The 21,678-nt window shown below is 49.5% G+C and overlaps 1 protein-coding gene across 4 annotated transcripts; it reads left to right on the top strand.

The window, feature by feature from the left end:
- Window positions 1–11,048: 11,048 nt before the first annotated feature.
- LOC137349349 (zinc finger protein 229-like) lies at window positions 11,049–21,226 on the top strand. Of its 4 annotated transcripts, none has more exons than XM_068014869.1 (2): window positions 11,049–11,146; window positions 19,133–21,226. In XM_068014869.1, the coding sequence occupies exon 2, from the start codon at window positions 19,233–19,235 to the stop codon at window positions 20,592–20,594; it is 1,362 nt and encodes a 453-aa protein (XP_067870970.1). In that variant the 5' UTR covers window positions 11,049–11,146; window positions 19,133–19,232; the 3' UTR covers window positions 20,595–21,226. The 4 variants fall into 4 exon arrangements, with proteins under 4 accessions (XP_067870970.1, XP_067870969.1, XP_067870971.1 ...); XM_068014868.1 differs by having other exon boundaries at window positions 11,049–11,181; XM_068014870.1 differs by lacking the exon at window positions 11,049–11,146 and adding an exon at window positions 12,179–12,224.
- Window positions 21,227–21,678: the final 452 nt, after the last annotated feature.

The following is a 21,678-nucleotide window of genomic DNA, read 5'->3' as shown; positions in this document are numbered from 1 at the left end:
CAGGGTGGAGAGCTGGGACATCCTGTCTCAAAAAACATCCCACTCTGCTCATACTGGGAATCCCAGAGTGGAGAGCTGGGACATCCTGTCTCAAAACACATCCCACCCTGTTCATACTGAGAATCCCAGGGTGGAAAGCTGGAACATCCTGTCTCAAAACACATCCCAGCCTGTTCATACTGAGAATCCCAGGGTGGAGAGCTGGGACATCCTGTCTCAAAACACATTCCACATTGTTCAGACTGAGAATCCCAGGGTGGAGAGCTGGGACATCCTGTCTCAAAACACATACCACTCCATTCATACTGAGAATCTCAGGTTGGAGAGCTGGGAGATCCTGTCTCAAAACACATACCACCTAGTTCATACTGAGAATCCCAGGGTGGAGAGCTGTGTCATCCCGTCTGAAAACACATCCCACCCTGTTCATACTGAGAATCCCAGGATGGAGAGCTGGGACATCCTGTCTCAAAACACATCCCACCCTGTTCATACTGAGAATCCAAGGCTGGAGATCTGGGACATCCTGTCTCAAAACACATCCCACCCTGTTCATACTGAGAATCCCAGGCTGGAGAGCTGGGACATCCTGTCTCAAAACACATCCCACCCTGTTCAAACTGAGAATCCAAGGCTGGCGAGCTGGGACATCCTGTCTCAAAACACATCCCACTCTGTTCATCCTGAGAATCCCAGGGTGGAGAGCTGTAACATCCTGTCTCAAAACACATCCCACCCTGTTCATACTGAGAATCCCAGGGTGGAGAGCTGGGACATCCTGTCTCAAAACGCATCCTACTCTGTTCATACTGAGAATCCCAGAGTGGAGAGCCAGGACATCCTGTCTCAAAACACATCCCATCCAGTTCACACTGAGAATCCCAGAGTGGAGAGCTGAGAGACATCCCGACTCAAAACACATCCCTGCCTGTTCATACTGAGAATCCCAGGATGGAGAGCTGGAAAATCCTGTCTCAAAACACATCCCACCCTGTTCATACTGAGAATCACAGGATGGAGAGCTGGGACTACCCTTCTCAAAACACATCCCACCCTGTTTATACTGAGAATCCCAGGCTGGAGAGCTGGGATATCCTGTCTCAAAACACATCCCAGCCTGTTCATACTGAGAATCCCAGGGTGGAGAGCTGGGACATCCTGTCTCAAAACACATCCCACCCTGTTCATACCGAGAATCCCAGGGTGGAGAGCTGGGACATCCTGTCTCAAAACACATCCCACATTGTTCAGACTGAGAATCCCAGGGTGGAGAGCTGGGAGATCCTGTCTCAAAACACATACCACCTAGTTCATAAAGAGAATCCCAGGGTGGACAGCTGTGTCATCCCGTCTGAAAACACATCCCACCCAGTTCACACTGAGAATCCCAGAGTGGAGAGCTGAGAGACATCACATCTCAAACCACATCCCTGTCTGTTCATACTGAGAATCCCAGGGTGGAGAGCTGGAAAATCCTGTCTCAAAACACATCCCACCCTGTTCATACTGAGAGTCCCAGGGTGGAGAGCTGGGACATCCTGTCTCAAAACACATCCTGCCCTGTTCACACTGAGAATCCCAGGGTGGAGAGCTGGGACATCCTGTCTCAAAACACATCCCACCCTGTTCACACTGAGAATCCCAGGCTGGAGAGCTGGGACATCCTGTCTCAAAACACATCCCACACTGTTCATACTGAGAATCCCAGAGTGGAGAGCTGAGAGACATCCTGACTCAAAACACATCCCTGCCTGTTCATACTGAGAATCCCAGGGTGGAGAGCTGGGACATCATGTCTCAAAACACATCCCACCCTGTTCATACTGAGAATCCCAGAGTGGAGAGCTGGGACATCCTGTCTCAAAACACATCCTGCCCTGTTCACACTGAGAATCCCAGGGTGGAGAGCTGGGACATCCTGTCTCAAAACACATCCCACCCTGTTCACACTGAGAATCCCAGGCTGGAGAGCTGGGACATCCTGTCTCAAAACACATCCCACACTGTTCATACTGAGAATCCCAGAGTGGAGAGCTGAGAGACATCCTGACTCAAAACACATCCCTGCCTGTTCATACTGAGAATCCCAGGGTGGAGAGCTGGGACATCATGTCTCAAAACACATCCCACCCTGTTCATACTGAGAATCCCAGGGTGGAGAGCTGTGTCATCCCGTCTGAAAACACATCCCACCCTGTTCATACTGAGAATCCCAGGCTGGAGAGCTGGGACATCCTGTCTCAAAACACATCCCATCCTGTTCAAACTGAGAATCCAGGGCTGGCGAGCTGGGACATCCTGTCTCAAAACACATCCCACTCTGTTCATCCTGAGAATCCCAGGGTGGAGAGCTGGGACATCCTGTCTCAAAACACATCCCACCCTGATCATACTGAGAATCCCAGGCTGGAGAGCTGGGATATCCTGCCTCAAAACACATCCCACCATGTTCATACTGAGAATCCCAGGGTGGAGAGCTGGGACATCATGTCTCAAAACACATCCCACCCTGTTCAAACTGAGAAAACAAGGCTGGCGAGCTGGGATATCCTGTCTCAAAACACATCCCACTCTGTTCATCCTGAGAATCCCAGGGTGGAGAGCTGGGACATCCAGTCTCAAAACACATCCCACCCTGATCATACTGAGAATCCCAGGCTGGAGAGCTGGGATATCCTGTCTCAAAACACATCCCACCATGTTCATACTGAGAATCCCAGAGTGGAGAGCTGGGACATCCTGTCTCAAAACACATCCCACTCTGTTCATACTGGGAATCCCAGGGTGGAGAGCTGGGACATCCTGTCTCAAAACACATCCCACCCTGTTCATACTGAGAATCCCAGGGTGGAGAGCTGTAACATCCTGTCTCAAAACACATCCCACCCTGTTCATACTGAGAATCCCAGAGTCGAGAGCTGTAACATCCTGTCTCAAAACACATCCCACCCTGTTCATACTGAGAATCCCAGGGTGGAAAGCTGGGACATCCTGTCTCAAAACACATCCCACCTTGTTCATACTGAGAATCCCAGGCTGGAGAGCTGGGACATCCTGTCTCAAAACACATCCCACCCTGATCATACTGAGAATCCCAGGGTGGAGAGCTGGGACATCCTGTCTCAAAACACATCCCACTCTGTTCATACTGAGAATCCCAGGGTGGAGAGCTGGGACTACCCGTCTCAAAACACATCCCACCCTGTTTATACTGAGAATCCCAGGCTGGAGAGCTGGGACATCCTGTCTCAAAACACATCCCACCCTGTTCATTCCGAGAATCCCAGGGTGGAGAGCTGGGACATCCCGCCTCAAAACACATCCCACACTGTTCATACTGAGAATCCCAGGGTGGAGAGCTGGGAGATCCTGTCTCAAAACACATCCCACCTAGTTCACACTGAGAATCCCAGGGTGGAGAGCTGTGTCATCCCGTCTGAAAACACATCCCACCCAGTTCACACTGAGAATCCCAGAGTGGAGAGCTGAGAGACATCCCGTCTCAAAACACATCCCAGCCTGTTCACACTGAGAATCCCAGGATGGAGAGCTGGGACATCCTGTCTCAAAACACATCCCACTCTGTTCACACTGAGAATCCCAGGGTGGAGAGCTGGGACATCATGTCTCAAAACACATCCCACACTGTTCAGACTGAGAATCCCAGGGTGGAGAGCTGGGACATCCTGTCTCAAAACACATCCTACCCTGTTCATACTGAGAATCCCAGGCTGGAGAGCTGGGACTTCCTGTCTCAAAACACATCCCACCCTGTTCATACTGAGAATCTCAGGGTGGAGAGCTGGGACATCCTGTCTCAAAGCACATCCCACCCTGTTCAAACTGAGAATCTAAGGCTGGCGAGCTGCGACATCCTGTCTCAAAACACATCCCACTCTGTTCATCCTGAGAATCCCAGAGTGGAGAGCTGGGACATCTTGTCTCAAAACACATGCCACTCTGTTCATACTGAGAATCCCAGAGTGGAGAGCTGGGACATCCTGTCTCAAAACACATCCCACCCTGTTCAAACTGAGAATCCCAGGGTGGAGAGCTGGGACATCCTGTCTCAAAACACATCCCACTCTGTTCATACTGGGAATCCCAGGGTGGAGAGCTGGGACATCCTGTCTCAAAACACATCCCACTCTGTTCATACTGGGAATCCCAGGGTGGAGAGCTGGGACATCCTGTCTGAAAACACATCCCACTCAGTTCATACTGAGAATCCCAGGGTGGAGAGCTGGGACATCTTGTCTCAAAACACATCCCACTCTGTTCATCCTGAGAATCCCAGAGTGGAGAGCTGGGACATCTTGTCTCAAAACACATCCCACTCTGTTCATACTGAGAATCCCAGAGTGGAGAGCTGGGACATCCCGTCTCAAAACACATCCTGCCCTGTTCATACTGAGAATCCCAGGCTGGAGAGCTGGGACTTCCTGTCTCAAAACACATCCCACCCTGTTGATACTGAGAATCTCAGGGTGGAGAGCTGGGACATCCTGTCTCAAAGCACATCCCACCCTGTTCAAACTGAGAATCTAAGGCTGGCGAGCTGCGACATCCTGTCTCAAAACACATCCCACTCTGTTCATCCTGAGAATCCCAGAGTGGAGAGCTGGGACATCTTGTCTCAAAACACATGCCACTCTGTTCATACTGGGAATCCCAGGGTGGAGAGCTGGGACATCCTGTCTCAAAACACATCCCACCCTGTTCAAACTGAGAATCCCAGGGTGGAGAGCTGGGACATCTTGTCTCAAAACACATCCCACTCTGTTCATCCTGAGAATCCCAGAGTGGAGAGCTGGGACATCTTGTCTCAAAACACATCCCACTCTGTTCATACTGAGAATCCCAGAGTGGAGAGCTGGGACATCCCGTCTCAAAACACATCCTGCCCTGTTCATACTGAGAATCCCAGAGTGGAGAGCTGGGACATCTTGTCTCAAAACACATCCCACTCTGTTCATACTGAGAATCCCAGAGTGGAGAGCTGGGACATCCCGTCTCAAAACACATCCTGCCCTGTTCATACTGAGAATCCCAGGGCGGAGAGCTGGGACATCCTGTCTCAAAACACATCCCACACTGTTCATACTGAGAATCCCAGAGTGGAGAGCTGGGACATACTGTCACAAAACACATCCCACCCTGATCACACTGAGAATCCCAGGGTGGAGAGCTGGGACATCCTGTCTCAAAACACATCCCACCCTGTTCATACCGAGAATCCCAGGGTGGAGAGCTGGGACATCCTGTCTCAAAACACATCCCACCCTGTTCATACTGAGAATCCCAGGGTAGAGAGCTGGGACATCCTGTCTCAAAACACATCCCACCCTGTTCATACTGAGAATCCCAGGCTGGAGAGCTGGGACATCCTGTCTCAAAACACATCCCACCCTGTTCATACTGAGAATCCCAGGCTGGAGAGCTGGGACATCTTGTCTCAAAACACATCCCACTCTGTTCATACTGGGAATCCCAGGGTGGAGAGCTGGGACATCCTGTCTCAAAACACATCCCACCCTGTTCATACCGAGAATCCCAGGGTGGAGAGCTGGGACATCCTGTCTCAAAACACATCCCTCATTGTTCAGACTGAGAATCCCAGGGTGGAGAGCTGGGACATCCTGTCTCAAAACACATCCCACACTGTTCATACTGAGAATCCCAGGGTAGAGAGCTGGGACATCCTGTCTCAAAACACATCCCACCTAGTTCATACTGAGAATCCCAGGGTGGAGAGCTGTGTCACCCCGTCTGAAAACACATCCCACCCAGTTCACACTGAGAATCCCAGAGTGGAGAGCTGAGAGACATCCCGTCTCAAAACACATCCCAGCCTGTTCATACTGAGAATCCGAGGGTGGAGAGCTGGAAAATCCTGTCTCAAAACACATCCCACCCTGTTCATACTGAGAATCCCAGGGTGGAGAGCTGGGACATCCTGTCTCAAAACACATCCCACCCTTTTCATACTGAGAATCCCAGAGTGGAGAGCTGGGACATCGTGTCTCAAAACACATCCTGCCCTGTTCACACTGAGAATCCCAGGGTGGAGAGCTGGAAAATCCTGTCTCAAAACACATCCCACCCTGTTCACACTGAGAATCCCAGGGCGGAGAGCTGGGACATCCTGTCTCAAAACACATCCCACACTGTTCATACTGAGAATCCCAGGGTGGAGAGCTGGAAAATCCTGTCTCAAAACACATCCCACCCTGTTCACACTGAGAATCCCAGGGCGGAGAGCTGGGACACCCTGTCTCAAAACACATCCCACACTGTTCATACTGAGAATCACAGGGTGGAGAGCTGGAAAATCCTGTCTCAAAACACATCCCACCCTGTTCACACTGAGAATCCCAGGGCGGAGAGCTGGGACATCCTGTCTCAAAACACATCACACCCTGTTCATACTGAGAATCCCAGAGTGGAGAGCTGGGACATCCTGTCTCAAAACACATCCCACCCTGTTCATACTGAGAATCCCAGGCTGGAGAGCTGGGACATCCTGTTTCAAAACACATCCCACCGTGTTCATACTGAGAATCCCAGGGTGGAGAGCTGGGACATCCTGTCTCAAAGCACATCCCACCCTGTTCAAACTGAGAATCTAAGGCTGGCGAGCTGCGACATCCTGTCTCAAAACACATCCCACTCTGTTCATACTGAGAATCCCAGAGTGGAGAGCTGGGACATCTTGTCTCAAAACACATCCCACTCTGTTCATACTGAGAATCCCAGGGTGGAGAGCTGGGACATCCTGTCTCAAAACACATCCCACCCTGTTCATACTGAGAATCCCAGAGTGGAGAGCTGGGACATCCTGTCTCAAAACACATCACACCCTGTTCATACTGAGAATCCCAGAGTGGAGAGCTGGGACATCCTGTCTCAAAACACATCACACCCTGTTCATACTGAGAATCCCAGAGTTGAGAGCAGGGACATTCTGTCTCAAAACACATCCCACTCTGTTCATGCTGAGAATTCCATGGTGGAGAGTTGGGACATCCTGTCTCAAAACATAGAATCATTTATCGCACAGAACAAGGCCATTCGGCCCATCAATTCCATGTCAGCTCTCCAGGGAGCAATCCACTCAGTCCCACTGCCTCACATCAGCCCATGGCCCTGCAAGTTTATTTCCTTCAAGTGACCATCCAGTTTCCTTTGAAAATCATTGATTATTTCCACTTCCACCACACACATTGGCAGTGAGTTCCAGGTCAGAACCACTTGCTGCATAAGAAGTTCTTCCTCACATTCCTGCTGCAACTCTTCCTCAAAACCTTCAATCTGTGTTCCCTAGTTCTTGTACCATTAGTTCATGGGAACAGTTTTTCTTTGTCTAATTTATCAAAGTCTGTCAGAATCTTGTACATTTCGATGAAATTTCCCCTTAATCTCCTTTGCTCCAATGAGAACAACCCCAACTTCTCCAACCTACCCTTGTAACTAAAATCCCCCATCACTGGAACCATTCTGGGAAATCTCCTCTGCAGCCTCCCCTGGACCCTCACATTCTTCCTGAAGTGTGGTGACCAGAACTGGACACAATCCTCTAGTTGGGGTCTAACCAAAACTTTATCAAGGTTCAGCATCCTCCTGTCATCGGCCTTACTGTTTTCACCCGATCCTGTGTCCCACCCTCCCAGCCCTTCAATACCTGAACATGACACTGGACCTGCCCTCCTATCGAATTGAACTGCCCCATGACTATGACCGTTCCCTCCACCAGCCAGTAGCCTGACTTCAACCCACAGGACCCCAATGTGGACAATAATGACCTGAACATAGGCCCCTCATTCACCTCCCCTTCACTGACTCTAACTCCCACCACCACACCCAGGATGTTAGGCCTTTCCCTCCGTCCTCCCTTACATCCCTCCTCCTCTGTCCCTCCATGAAGCTGAACCCCACCCTTTGAACGTTCCCTCCCCTCCCCCCTTTTCACTCCCGATTCACCCTTGCTGGTCCTGAGCCTTTAGCCAACCATCCATTCCACTGTTGCCCTTCCTTGTGCAGCAGAGTTCCAGTGGCACGGTGGCACAGTGGTTAGCACCGCAGCCTCACAGCTCCAGCGACCCGGGTTCAATTCTGGGTACTGCCTGTGTGGAGTTTGCAACTTCTCCCTGTGCCTGCGTGGGTTTATTCCGGGTGCTCCGGTTTCCTCCCACATGCCAAAGACTTGCAGGTTGATAGGTTAATTGGCCATTATAAATTGCCCCTAGTACAGGCAGGTGGTAGGGAAACATAGGGACAGGTAGAGATGTGGTAGGAATATGGAATTAGTGTAGGATTAGTATAAAATGGTGGTTGATGGTCGGCACAGACTCGGTGGACCAAAGGGCCTGTTTCAGTGCTGTATCTCTAATCTAAAAAAAAATCTAAAGTAAACCGCTAATGTCAGACACAAGGGCACAAAGCCGACTGGACTTGTGAAAATGAGGAACTGAAAGAAATTAGTATTAATAAAGAGGTAGCACCAGAAAAATTAACTGGAATGAAGGTTGAACAACCCTTGGCCTAGATGAGCTACATCCAAGAGTTTTGAAGGAGGTGGTTATAGAGATAGTGGATGATTGGTGGTTATCTTTCACAATTCTATAGATTCTGGAAAGGTTCCTGCAGACTGGAAAGTAGAAAATTTAAGCCCACTATTTAAGAAAGGAGGGAAAGAACAAATGGCGAACTACAGACCTGTTAGTTTGATGTCACTAGTAGGGAAAAGGTTAGAATTTATTATAAAGGATGTGATAAGTAGACACTTAGAAAATAATGACGTAATCAGGCAGAGCCAACATGGATTTATGAAAGGGTAATCATGTTTGACAAACCTGCTTGGTTTTTTTGAGGCTGTTACTTGTCGCACAGGTAAAGGAGAACCAGTGGATGTGATATATTTGGATTTTCAGAAGGCTTTTGCTCAGGTCTCACACAGGAGCTTAGTAACCAAAATTAGAACTCACGAGATCCGGGGTAATATACTGCTATGGATTGAGAATTGGTTAACAGATAGAAAACAGAGAGTAGGAATAAATGGGTCATTCTCAGTATAGCAGGCTGTTACCAGTGGGGTACCATAGGATTAGTGCTGGGGTTGCAGCTGTTCACAATCTATAGAAATGATTTGGATGTGGGGACTGAATGTAATAATTCCAAATTTGCTGATGACATAAACCTAGGTGGGAATGTGAGTTGTCAGGAGGATGCAAGGAGGGTTCAAGGGGACTTGGACAGGCTAAGCGAATGGGCAAGAACATGAGATGGAATATAATGTGATTAAGTGTGAAGCTATCAACTTTGATTGAAAAAAGACAGAAAGACAGAGTATTTCTTAAATGGTGAGTGGTTGGGAAGTGTTGATGTCCAAAGGGACCTGGGTGTCCTTGTTCATGAGTCACTAAAAGATGGCATGCAGATGCAGCAAGCAATTAGGAAGGCAAATGGTATGTTGACCTTCATCACAAGGGGTTTTGAATACAGGAGTAAAGAAGTGCAACTGTATAGAGCTTTTGTGAGACTGTACCTAGAGTATTGTGTACAGTTCTGGTCTCCTTATTTAACGAAGGATATCGTTGTCATAGATGGAGAGCAATGGAGGATCACCAGACTAATCCCAGGAATGGTGGATTGTTTTATGAGGAGAGATTGAGGAAACGGAGCCTGTATCCTCTAGAGTTTTGAAGAATGAGAGGTGATCTCATTGAAACTTACAAAATTCTTACAGCATATGACAGGGTGGATGTAGATAGCTCACCCTGGCTGGTGAGTCTCGATCCAGGAGACATAGTCTCAGAATAAGGGGTAAGGCATTTAAGACTGAGATAAGAAGGAATTTGTTCACTCAGAGGATGGTGAATCTTTACCCCAGAGGGCTGTGGAAGCTCAATAATCGAGCATGTTCAAGACAGAAATTGATAGATATCTGGATACTAATAACATCAAGGGATGTGGGGATAGTGCGAGGAAGTGGCTTTGAGGTAGATGCTCAGCCATGATCTAATTGAATGGTGGAACAGGCGCGATGGGCTGAATGGCCTATTGCTGCTCCAATGTTCCTCACTCCACAGATACTGCCAGAGGTGCTGTGCGTTTTCTGCTTTCATTCAGCAAATAAGGCATGTTGACTGTGAATGTCTGCATAAAAACAGGAATTTTTCATTCCCTGACCAGGAATCCAACCCAAGCTGCAGCAGTGAAAGTGCCAAATTCTAACCACTAGACCACCAGGAAAGCTCTGCAATGTCCCTTCAGGTTAGCTGCTTTTCCCATTTCACTTTCAGCAGGAAATTTCCAGGATTCCCTGAAGATTCGAGTTCTGCCACAGTCATTTTACACAGAGAAAACTGGTTCAAATTCATCAAACCAAATGGCATTCCCATTCATTTGCTGATGGTGCAATTTTCCTTTGAAAAACTGCAAGGATCTTTATTAAAATACATTTTCTTACTTTTTTTAGTGTTTATTACTCACTCATTTTTACATTTTGTTTAGTTTCTAACAAACCCACAGCATCTAATTCATACCATCAAAGTTTAATGTTTCCAATTAGAAAGAGGAGCTGAGCGTCAAGCGGTTTAAAAGGACACAGCAGATGTGACTGTGATCAGTTTCCAAGTCAGTGATCTCCCCCAGACAGACAAGTAAAGAAAGCAAAATGCAATTCACTGCGAGCAGGATTTAAAACGGTTCAGGACAAACTCAGCAAACTTCAAAATCCAACACTTTAAACACTCGGCCATCACAACCCAACAAACACCGTGTATTCTCACTGTTTAGATTGTTTGCAGCCTGCGAGCCCCGGACTTTATTAACCCGCCTCCCTCTCACCTGCTGGAACCGCGCTCTCTGTCTCAGAGCCTGCCGGCCGCGCATGCTCAGTTTATACCGCCCACCTGAGTGATTGACGGACCAATAAGTGCAAAGGGGGCGGGTCTGGAGGACCGAGCGGTCGTTGGGTCCTCCAATCAGTCGGAGCAGGTGAGGGGCGGGGCTTGTGGCACGCAGAGACTCTCCGCTCCTCTCACTGTTGATGACGCGTTTCCATCAATCACCCGCACATTGTGAGCTGTCAGGTCAGAGGTCACTGGCGAGAGCTTCAAGTCACAGTATTTAGTGTGGATACAATGTGAGTAATGGCGGGAGAGTCTCGCTGTTGTAATGGTGAGTGGCGGAGGGAGCGGTGGAGAGGCTTCAGAAACACCCGGCAGTTACGAGGCTTCTCCTGGTGACAGGCCCGGGGTTAACGACCGCCAGATTTCCAGCTCTTTTGGAGGAATTAAAGATTAATAAAGTGGAACATCAAAGGAGAAAACTTTAAAGGAAACTGAGTTCAGTTATAAAGGGGCCTGGGGGAGGGAGGGAGGAACCATTTGGGACACAGCACAGGGCAGGAGGTTCCCCCTCCCCCACTCCCTGGTTCCACTAAGACTCCCCTTGGACTGGGCCACACCTGGGCAGGGCTGGCTCAAGGTGCAGGAAGCTGCTAGGCTGAGCTGTGGACTGGGAGGAGTGGGGGGTTTGACTGACAGGCCTGGGGAGGGGGAATATCAGGGCAGGCGCAGTGGTTAGCACCGCAGCCTCACAGCTCCAGCTCCGGTTTCCTCCCACAAGCCAAAAGACTTGCAGGTTGATAGGTAAATTGGCCATTATAAATTGTCGCTAGTGTAGGTGGTAGGGAAATATAGGGACAGGTGGGGATGTTTGGTAGGAATATGGGATTAGTGTAGGATTAGTATAAATGGGTGGTTGATGTTCGGCACAGACTCGGTGGGCCGAGGGGCCTGTTTCAGTGCTGTATCTCTAATCTAATCTAATCTACACACACTGATCCCCCTTTTCCTCCTGGGATCTTTTACTGGAGTCGTGTTGCTGAGTGTTTCTAAACTCTGTCTCCCTATCCCGGTAATGTCGGTGGATTGTAGGTTGCTGTGAGTGTTGGACTATATTGTCTCTCCTCATTCTTCCTCCCTCTCCCACTCCGAGTTCCAGGCTGCAGGCACCGGCTGTTTGATGTGCCTGAAACATTAAATATGTTTCTCTCTTCACAGAGACCTGCTGAGTATTTCCAGCATTTTCTCCTTTTATTTCAGATTTCCAGCATCTGCAGGACTTTGCTTTTGTTTTATTGCACGAGTTGCTCACAGAATCAAAGGCAGTGAAGGTGCTCGAGCTGGACGGAAGCAGTCGTGTCAGATCCTCAGTGGGTGAGAAATCGCCGAGTGCAGGGGAGGAATGAAGCTGGCGGATGTGCAGGGAGGCTTCAGAAATATCCGGTGTAGGCCTCAACACCCCCAATAAGAAGCTCCCAGTCTCGCGTTCCAAGGAGAACAATCCCAGCTTCTCCAACCTAACCTTGTAGCTAAATTCCCTCATCCCTGGAAGCATTCTGGTAAATCTCCTCTGCACCCTGTCAAGGACCTTCTCATCCTTCCTAAAGTGTGGTGATCAGAACTGGATGTAATACTCTAGTTGTGGCTGAAGCAGAGTTTTATAAAAGTTCCCTTTAACTTCCCTGCTTTTGCACTCAATACCTCTATTTATCAAGCCCAAGATCCCATATTCTTTGCTAACTGTTCTCAATATGTCCTGCCACCTTCAATGATCTATACATATAAACCCCCAGGTCCCTCTGTCCTGCACATTCTTTAGATCTGTGCCATTAAGCATATATTGTCTCTCTCTATCCCTTCTGACAACCTGGAAATTTTCAGGATGTTAGAACTGATAGTATAGATCAGGAGTGTCCAGTCTTTTTCCATGAGGGGCTACTTTCAAAATTTTGTACTACATAGGGGGCCGGAGGTGAGCAACTTTCGGAAAGGTAAAGGTATTAGAAATTTATTTGACTGTTCATCAGAATCACAAAAATGTGCATTTTTGTGAATAAGCTTTAAAGGAGGAAACTAATGTAGTAACTTACTTTCCCAACACTATGTTGAACACTGATTGAGTGAGTTACCTGGCATGGTTTTTGCTTGCAGTCGTAGACGTTGTCTGCCTGCACACTTGATGTAGCGATGCAGAGAATTCCAGATAGATTCCATTTGTGAGGAGAGATCTTGATCTCACACTCTCCCTGTCTCCTGCTCTCTCTATTTATTTTATTTAGAGATACAGCACTGAAACAGGCCCTTGGGCCCACCGAGTCTGTGCCAACCAACAACCACCCATTTATACTAACCCTGTAGTAACCCCATATTCCCTACCACCTACCTACACTCGGGGCAATTTCCAATGGCCAATTTACTTATCAACCTGCAAGTTTTTGGCTGTGGGAGGAAACCGGAGCACCCAGCGAAAACCCACGCGGTCACAGGGAGAACTTGCAAACTGCGCACAGGCAGTACCCAGAATCGAAGCCGGGACCTGGAGCTGTGAGGCTGCGATGCCCACCACTGCGTCTCTCTCTCTCTCCTCTTCCCCCCCGCCCCTCCCCCCGCTCTCTCTCCCCCACTCTCTCTCTCGCTCCCCCCTGCTCTCTCTTTCTCGCTCCCCCCGCTCTCTCTTTCTCGCTCCCCCCTGCTCTCTCTTTCTCGCTCCCCCCTGCTCTCTCTTTCTCGCTCCCCCCTGCTCTCTCTTTCTCGCTCCCCCCTGCTCTCTCTTTCTCGCTCCCCCCTGCTCTCTCTTTCTCGCTCCCCCCTGCTCTCTCTTTCTCGCTCCCCCCTGCTCTCTCTCTCGCTCCCCCCTGCTCTCTCTCTCTCGCTCCCCCCTGCTCTCTCTCTCTCGCTCCCCCCTGCTCTCTCTCTCTCGCTCCCCCCTGCTCTCTCTCTCTCGCTCCCCCCTGCTCTCTCTCTCTCGCTCCCCCCTGCTCTCTCTCTCTCGCTCCCCCCTGCGCTCTCTCTCTCGCGCACCCCCCTGCTCTCTCTCTCTCGCGCACCCCCCTGCTCTCTCTCTCTCGCGCACCCCCCTGCTCTCTCGCTCCCCCCTGCTCACGCTCTCTCTCGCTCCCCCCGGCTCTCTCTCTCTCTCGCTCCCCCCTGCTCTCTCTCTCTCTCTCGCTCCCCCCTGCTTTCTCTCTCTCTCTCTCTCTCGCTCCCCCCTGCTCTCTCTCTCTCTCTTGCTCCCCCCTGCTCTCTCTCTCTCTCTTGCTCCCCCCTGCTCTTTCTCTCTCTCTCTCTCGCTCCCCCCTGCTCTCTCTCTCGCTCCCCCCTGCTCTCTCTCTCGCTCCCCCCTGCTCTCTCTCTCTCTCTCTCTCTCTCTCGCTCCCCCCTGCTCTCTCTCTCTCTCGCTCCCTCTGCTCTCTCTCTCGCTCCCCCCTGCTCTCTCTCTCTCTCGCTCCCCCCTGCTCTCTTTCTCTCTCTCTCGCTCCCCCCTGCTCTCTCTCTCTCGCTCCCCCCTGCTCTCTCTCTCTCTCTCTCGCTCCCCCCTGCTCTCGCTCTCTCTCTCGCTCCCCCCTGCTCCCCCCTGCTCTCGCTCTCTCTCTCGCTCCCCCCTGCTCTCGCTCTCTCTCTCGCTCCCCCCTGCTCTCGCTCTCTCTCTCGCTCCCCCCTGCTCTCTCTCTCGCTCCCCCCTGTTCTCTCTCTCGCTCCCCCGTGCTCTCTCTCTTTCTCGCTCTCCCGCCCCTTCCCTCCCTCTCTCTCTCTCTCTCTCTCTCTCTCTGCCGGCCTCTGTCTCTCTGTTCAGCTCCCAGGGCCCGATCTCCACGGCAGCCTGCTCCCAGGGCCCGGTTACCACTGCACCTTGCTGCTGGGCCTGCACCTCATCAGACGGTGATGAAGAGCATGAGGCCCAGGCCGAGTCTGTACGCAGGCAGAGCCAGTGCTTGACCTTGGTCCTGAGCTCACGGCTGCGAAGGCTGTTTGGGCGGGAAGTGCCGGCAGAGAAGCAGCTCCGCCCGGGCACCGCCATCTTAGTACAGGAGCCAAAATATCGGGTACTGAAGCTTGCCCACCATCTTGGTACAGGAGGACATGTGCAATGAGGCGTATCCTTCTTTCTTCTTTCTTTCTTCTTTTGGGCCTCCTTATCTCGAGAGACAATGGATACGCGCCTGGAGGTGGTCAGTGGTTTGTGAAGCAGCGCCTGGAGTGGCTATAAAGGCCAATTCTGGAGTGACAGGCTCTTCCACAGGTGCTGCAGAGAAATTTGTTTGTTGGGGCTGTTGCACAGTTGGCTCTCCCCTTGCGCCTCTGTCTTTTTTCCTGCCAACTACTAAGTCTCTTCGACTCGCCACAATTTAGCCCTGTCTTTATGGCTGCCCGCCAGCTCTAGAGAATGCTGGCAACTGACTCCCACGACTTGTGATCAATGTCACGCGATTTCATGTCGCGTTTGCAGACGTCTTTATAACGGAGACATGGACGGCCGGTGGGTCTGATACCAGTGGCGAGCTCGCTGTACAATGTGTCTTTGGGGATCCTGCCATCTTCCATGCGGCTCACATGGCCAAGCCATCTCAAGCGCCGCTGACTCAGTAGTGTGTATAAGCTGGGGATGTTGGCCGCTTCAAGGACTTCTGTGTTGGAGATATAGTCCTGCCACCTGATGCCAAGTATTCTCCGAAGGCAGCGAAGATGGAATGAATTGAGACGTCGCTCTTGGCTGGCATACGTTGTCCAGGCCTCGCTGCCGTAGAGCAAGGTACTGAGGACACAGGCCTGATACACTCGGACTTTTGTGTTCCGTGTCAGTGCGCCATTTTCCCACACTCTCTTGGCCAGTCTGAACATAGCAGTGGAAGCCTTACCCATGCGCTTGTTGATTTCTGCATCTAGAGACAGGTTACTGGTGATAGTTGAGCCTAGGTAGGTGAACTCTTGAACCACTTCCAGAGCGTGGTCGCCAATATTGATGGATGGAGCATTTCTGACATCCTGCCCCATGATGTTCGTTTTCTTGAGGCTGATGGTTAGGCCAAATTCATTGCAGGCAGACGCAAACCTGTCGATGAGACTCTGCAGGCATTCTTCAGTGTGAGATGTTAAAGCAGCATCGTCAGCAAAGAGGAGTTCTCTGATGAGGACTTTCCGTACTTTGGACTTCGCTCTTAGACGGGCAAGGTTGAACAACCTGCCCCCTGATCTTGTGTGGAGGAAAATTCTTTCTTCAGAGGATTTGAACGCATGTGAAAGCAGCAGGGAGAAGAAAATCCCAAAAAGTGTGGGTGCGAGAACACAGCCCTGTTTCACACCACTCAGGATAGGAAAGGGCTCTGATGAGGAGCCACCATGTTGAATTGTGCCTTTCATATTGTCATGGAATGAGGTGATGATACTTAGTAGCTTTGGTGGACATCCGATCTTTTCTAGTAGTCTGAAGAGACCACGTCTGCTGACGAGGTCAAAGGCTTTGGTGAGATCAATGAAAGCAATGTAGAGGGGCATCTGTTGTTCACGGCATTTCTCCTGTATCTGACGAAGGGAGAACAGCATGTCAATAGTCGATCTCTCTGCACGAAAGCCACACTGTGCCTCAGGGTAGACGCGCTCGGCCAGCTTCTGGAGCCTGTTCAGAGCGACTCGAGCAAAGACTTTCCCCACTATGCTGAGCAGGGAGATTCCACGGTAGTTGTTGCAGTCACCGCGGTCACCTTTGTTTTTATAGAGGGTGATGATGTTGGCATCGCGCATGTCCTGGGGTACTGCTCCCTCGTCCCAGCACAGGCATAGCAGTTCATGTAGTGCTGAGAGTATAGCAGGCTTGGCACTCTTGATTATTTCAGGGGTAATGCTGTCCTTCCCAGGGGCTTTTCCGCTGGCTAGGGAATCAATGGCATCACTGAGTTCCGATTTGGTTGGCTGTATGTCCAGCTCATCCATGACTGGTAGAGGCTGGGCTGCATTGAGGGCAGTCTCAGTGACAGCATTCTCCCTGGAGTACAGTTCTAGGTAGTGCTCAACCCAGCGGTCCATCTGTTTGCGTTGGTCAGTGATTATGTCCCCCGATTTAGATTTGAGGGGGGTGATCTTCTTGATGGTTGGCCCAAGAGCTCTCTTCATGCCATCATACATTCCTCTGATGTTTCCGGTGTCTGAGGCCAGCTGAATATGACTGCATAGGTGTTGCCAGTAGTCGTTTGCGCAACGCCTAGCTGTTCTTTGTGCAGTACTTCTGGCTGCTTTAAGTGCTGCGGATGTTAAATCGCTGGGGGCTTTCTTGTAGTTCAAAAGTGCAATGCGCTTAGCGGCTATGACAGGTTCCAGCTCTTCAATATGAGATTGAAACCAGTCTGCATTTCTCTTCGCACTTTTGCCGTAGGTGGTCAAAGCTGACTCATAGATGGCGTCTCTGATGTGGGCCCACTTGGTCTCAGCATCCCCTGTGGGAGTGTTTTGAAGGGCTTGGATCCACCATCTTGGTAAAGGAGCTGTAACCATTGTCATTCACTGAATGTTTTGGCAGGTCCGATGGATACCATTGACAGGCTGGATTCTGGCCCATGGGCTGGATGTTCTGGAGTGTCGAACTAGGAGGCGTAGAGTAAAAGTGAGAGCCAGACCTTTCAGGAGTGAAGTTAGGAAACATTTCTGCACACAAAAGATGGTGGAAGTTTGAAACTCTCTTCCACAAACAGCAGTTGATGCGAGATCAATCTTCATGTTAAATCTGACGTTGATAGATCTTTGTTAACCAAAGGTATTAATGGACATGGGACAAAGTCAGGTATATAGAGTTAGATCACAGATCAACCATGATCTCATTTCCTGGTGGAACAGGCTCGAGGGGCTAAATGGCCAACTCCTAGAATCATAGAAACTTACAGCACAGGAGGAGGCCATTCCACCCTTTGTGCTTGTGCTGGCCCTTTGAAAGAGCAGTTGTGTTTAGTCCCACACACCCACTTGTTGTTTGTAAGCCTGTAAGTTCCTCATTCTCAAATACCTGTCAACTCCCTTTTAAAATGACTGAATCAGGTTCAACCACCTTTTTCAGGTGCAGCGTTCCAGATCCTGACAAGTCTCTGTTGTTACAGCAACTGCTGAACTCAATGTTGAGTCCGGAAGGTTGTTAAGTCCTCCAGCTCCCATTGAGCTTCGTTGGAACAGGGCAGGAGGCCGAGGACAGAGAGGTCAGAGTGGGAGTGGGACGGAGAATTAAAATGGGAAGTGACTGGGACTCAGGAACACGCTTGCAGACTGAATGGAGATGGTTCTCAAAGTGATCACCCTATCTGTGTTTGCTCTTCCCAATGTAGAACAGATCTCATTGTGAGCAGTGAATATAATATACAAAATTGTAAAAAGTACAAGTAAATCACTGTTTGGTTTCATCCCACAAAACCCTGAGAATAGCCCAAAGGGAGCTACTTTATTTGAAGAGTAAAAGTTACAAAGTAAAGCAAACCAATTGCTGGAATATTAAACTCCACCCCAGCTATAAAGAATATTAACACAGCAGATATAAACCCCACTGTCAGAATGAATATGGTTCAGTCCTGGATGTGATTAACAGCAGCAATAATTACAGAATGTAACAGCTACAGTCACTTGTGAACTCACTGGTGTCTCAGCATTTTGGATATCGATTAAATTCCTTCCCACAGACGGAGCAGGTGAACGGCCCCTCGTTATATTAGAATATAATACTATCTTTAATATCATCTAATAAGATATTCTTTCTTACAGTTCAGTGGGATGTAAACAGTGACCCCAGCACCTTCAGGAGAGATGGTGTGAAAGCCCCTGTGTGCAGAGTGAGCATAAAATCAATGTGTGTAAATCCTCTCCTAATACCCTGTAAAAGGAGGTAATAAAAGTCATCACTGTCAGTACAGGATAGAAATTCAGAACAGACAATTCGAGATGCTATGGAACATTTTATTCCTCTCTTGTTTCCCCAAAGCTGTAAATCGCAGTCCCACACACTCTTCCTCCTCCCTGTGCTGAAATCCAAACCCATGGCACCATCTGCACCATTTCTTTCCTCCTCTGCCAGTTTTCTCCCTCCCTCTACTGTGGCTGGGTTCAGTTCTCCAGCCCCTGTGTGCAGAGTGAGAATAAAATTAATGAGTCAATGATTTTCTCTCCTGGTCACTGGGACCCTGAAGCCCCGCCCACTCTCTGTTCTGGTCCCACAAATTACCAGATTCATTCAGCTCAATTTCACAACTTGTCTTTGTGTTTTTGTGGGTTCTCTCTCACTCCCTTTTTCCTGTTGTAACTTCATGTTCCAGGGTATTAGAAAGGGAGGAATTGCGGATGGGAAAATCAAACCACCTCAAGATGTGACAGTCACTCGATTCATCAGGATCTGAATATCATCGGCCTTTGATCATGGAAGCAAAAAGTATGGAGAAACCATACAAGTGTTCTGTGTGTGGACGAGGCTTCAGCCAATCAGCTGGCCTGTCGACACACAAGTGTAGTCAGACTGGGGAGAAGCTGTGGAAATGTGGGGACCGTGAGAAAGAATTAAATTACACGTCTGAGCTGGAAACTCATCGACACAGTCAAACTGAGGAGAGGCCGTTCATCTGCACTGAGTGTGGGAAGGGATTCACTCAGTCATCCTCCCTACTCACACACCAGCGAGTTCACACTGGGGAGAGGCCATTTACCTGCACTGAGTGTGGGAAGGGATTCACTCAGTTATCAAACCTGCAGACACACCAGCGACTTCACACTGGGGAGAAGCCGTTCACCTGCTCCGAGTGTGGGAAGGGATACGTTCATTTATGTGCCTTACTGACACACCAACGAGTTCACACTGGGGAGAGGCCGTTCACCTGCTCTGATTGTGGGAAGGGATTCATTCATTCATCCGCCCTACTACAACACCAGCAAGTTCACACTGGGGAGAGGCTGTTCACCTGCTCTGAGTGTGGGAAGGGATTCATTCATTCATCCGCCCGACTAAAACACCAGCGAGTTCACACTGGGGAGAGGCCGTTCACCTGCTCAGAGTGTGGGAAGGGATTTACTCGGTCATCCAACCTTCTGAGACACCAACAAGTTCACACTGGGGAGAGGCCGTTCACCTGCTCTGATTGTGGGAAGGGATTCATTCATTCATCTGCCCTACTAAAACACCAGCGAGTTCACACTGGGGAGAGGCCGTTCACCTGCTCTGAGTGTGGGAAGGGATTCATTCGTTCATCCGCCCTACTGATGCACCAGCGAGTTCACACTGGGGAGAGGCCGTTCACCTGCTCTGAGTGTGGGAAGAGATTCTCTCTGTCATGGAACCTGCTGGCACATCAACGAATTCACACTGGGGAGAGGCCATTCACCTGCTCTGATTGTGGGGAGGGTTTTACTCATTCATCCACCCTGCTGATACACCAGCGAGTTCACACTGGGGAGAGGCCGTTCACCTGCTCTGATTGTGGGAAGGGATTCACTACTTCACCCAAGCTGGTGAACCACAAGCGAGTTCACACTGGTGAAAGGCCATTCACTTGCTCTGAGTGTGGGAAGGGATTTGCTGATTCAACCGCTCTTCTGAGGCACCAGCGGGTTCACACTGGGGAGAGGCCATTCACCTGCTCTGTATGTGGGAAGAGATTTACTCAGTCATCCCACCTGGTGTCACACCAGTTCATTCACACTGGGGAGAGGTCATTCATCTGCTCCGTGTGTAGGAAGGGATTCACTCAGCCATCCTGTCTGCTGAGACACCAGCGGGTTCACAGATAACTACAGGGGTTGGATTCTGCTGTTGCTGCTGTTAATCATATCCAGACTGAACCATGTTCATTCTGACAGTTGGGGTTTATTTCTGATGTCAGTTGCTCCTCTTGGACTGAGCGTCTGCCCCACAGCATCTCTCATTCATGTGTGAATAGACCATCGTGTCTTCAAACCTCATTTTCAATTTAAATCCACTCAGTCAATGTACTGAACAAAAGATGAACAATAAACAGATCACAGGCCAATCCTGTAACTCTATATTGACAGGAGAAAGTCTGTTCTTTAGCTCAGGAATGAGGCTGTTTCAGCTCTGTGTGTTTCTAAGCACTCGGAGACTGGAGCTGTTGGACAGACAGGCTGTTCACAACTGTTAACATGTCAGATAGTGAAGATAGTGATAGTGAAGTAAACTCACCAATTTATAAGCTCAGCCTCCGGTTCCTGCTGTAATTAATACTCAGCATCCATTAGTGTTGATTTACAGTCAATCACTGAGTCGTCTGGTTAATCTTTGTTACTTGTTTTGTGAAATACTCTCCCTATTAGTGCTGAACTGCTGGATAACTCTGATTACATTTAAATGTGTTTATACATGTTTATAAAGTGTCTGTGTGTCCAGATTTAACTAAGTTGTGATTTGTAACCAATAAATGATGTTTCGGTCATGACTTGTCATCTGGTATCTTGGTGATTTGTCAAGAAAGATTTAATTCACTCACTCAGCAGCTCGAGAGGAACCAGACTGAGGTTTAATGAACATAAGAAATAGAAGCTGGAGGAGGCCATTTGGCCCTTCGAGCCTGCTCTGCCATTCACCCAGATCATGGCTGATCTTCTCAACTCCACCTTCCCGCACTATCCCCATATCCCTTAATTACCGTAATACCCAAAAATCTGTCAATCTCTGTCTTAAATATACTCAATGACTGAGCATCCACTGCTCCCTGGGGAAGAGAATTCCAAAGATTCACAACCCTTTCAGTGAAGAAATTTCTCCTCATTTCAGTCCTAAATGTCTGATCCCTTATCCTGAGACTGTGACCCGGTGTTCTAGATTGCCCAGACAGGGGAAACATTTTCTCAGCATCGA

This window comes from Heterodontus francisci, chromosome 34 (assembly GCF_036365525.1).
Source record: "Heterodontus francisci isolate sHetFra1 chromosome 34, sHetFra1.hap1, whole genome shotgun sequence".
In the NCBI taxonomy this organism is placed as follows: domain Eukaryota; kingdom Metazoa; phylum Chordata; class Chondrichthyes; order Heterodontiformes; family Heterodontidae; genus Heterodontus; species Heterodontus francisci.
The sequence above is the reverse complement of the archived record's forward strand: the minus strand, read 5'-3'. Positions and strand labels throughout refer to the sequence as shown.

Excerpts from the sequence above, each read along its gene's own strand:
- LOC137349349 (XM_068014869.1), top strand. The coding sequence starts at position 19,233 with ATGGAAGCAAAAAGTATGGAGAAACCATACAAGTGTTCTGTGTGTGGA.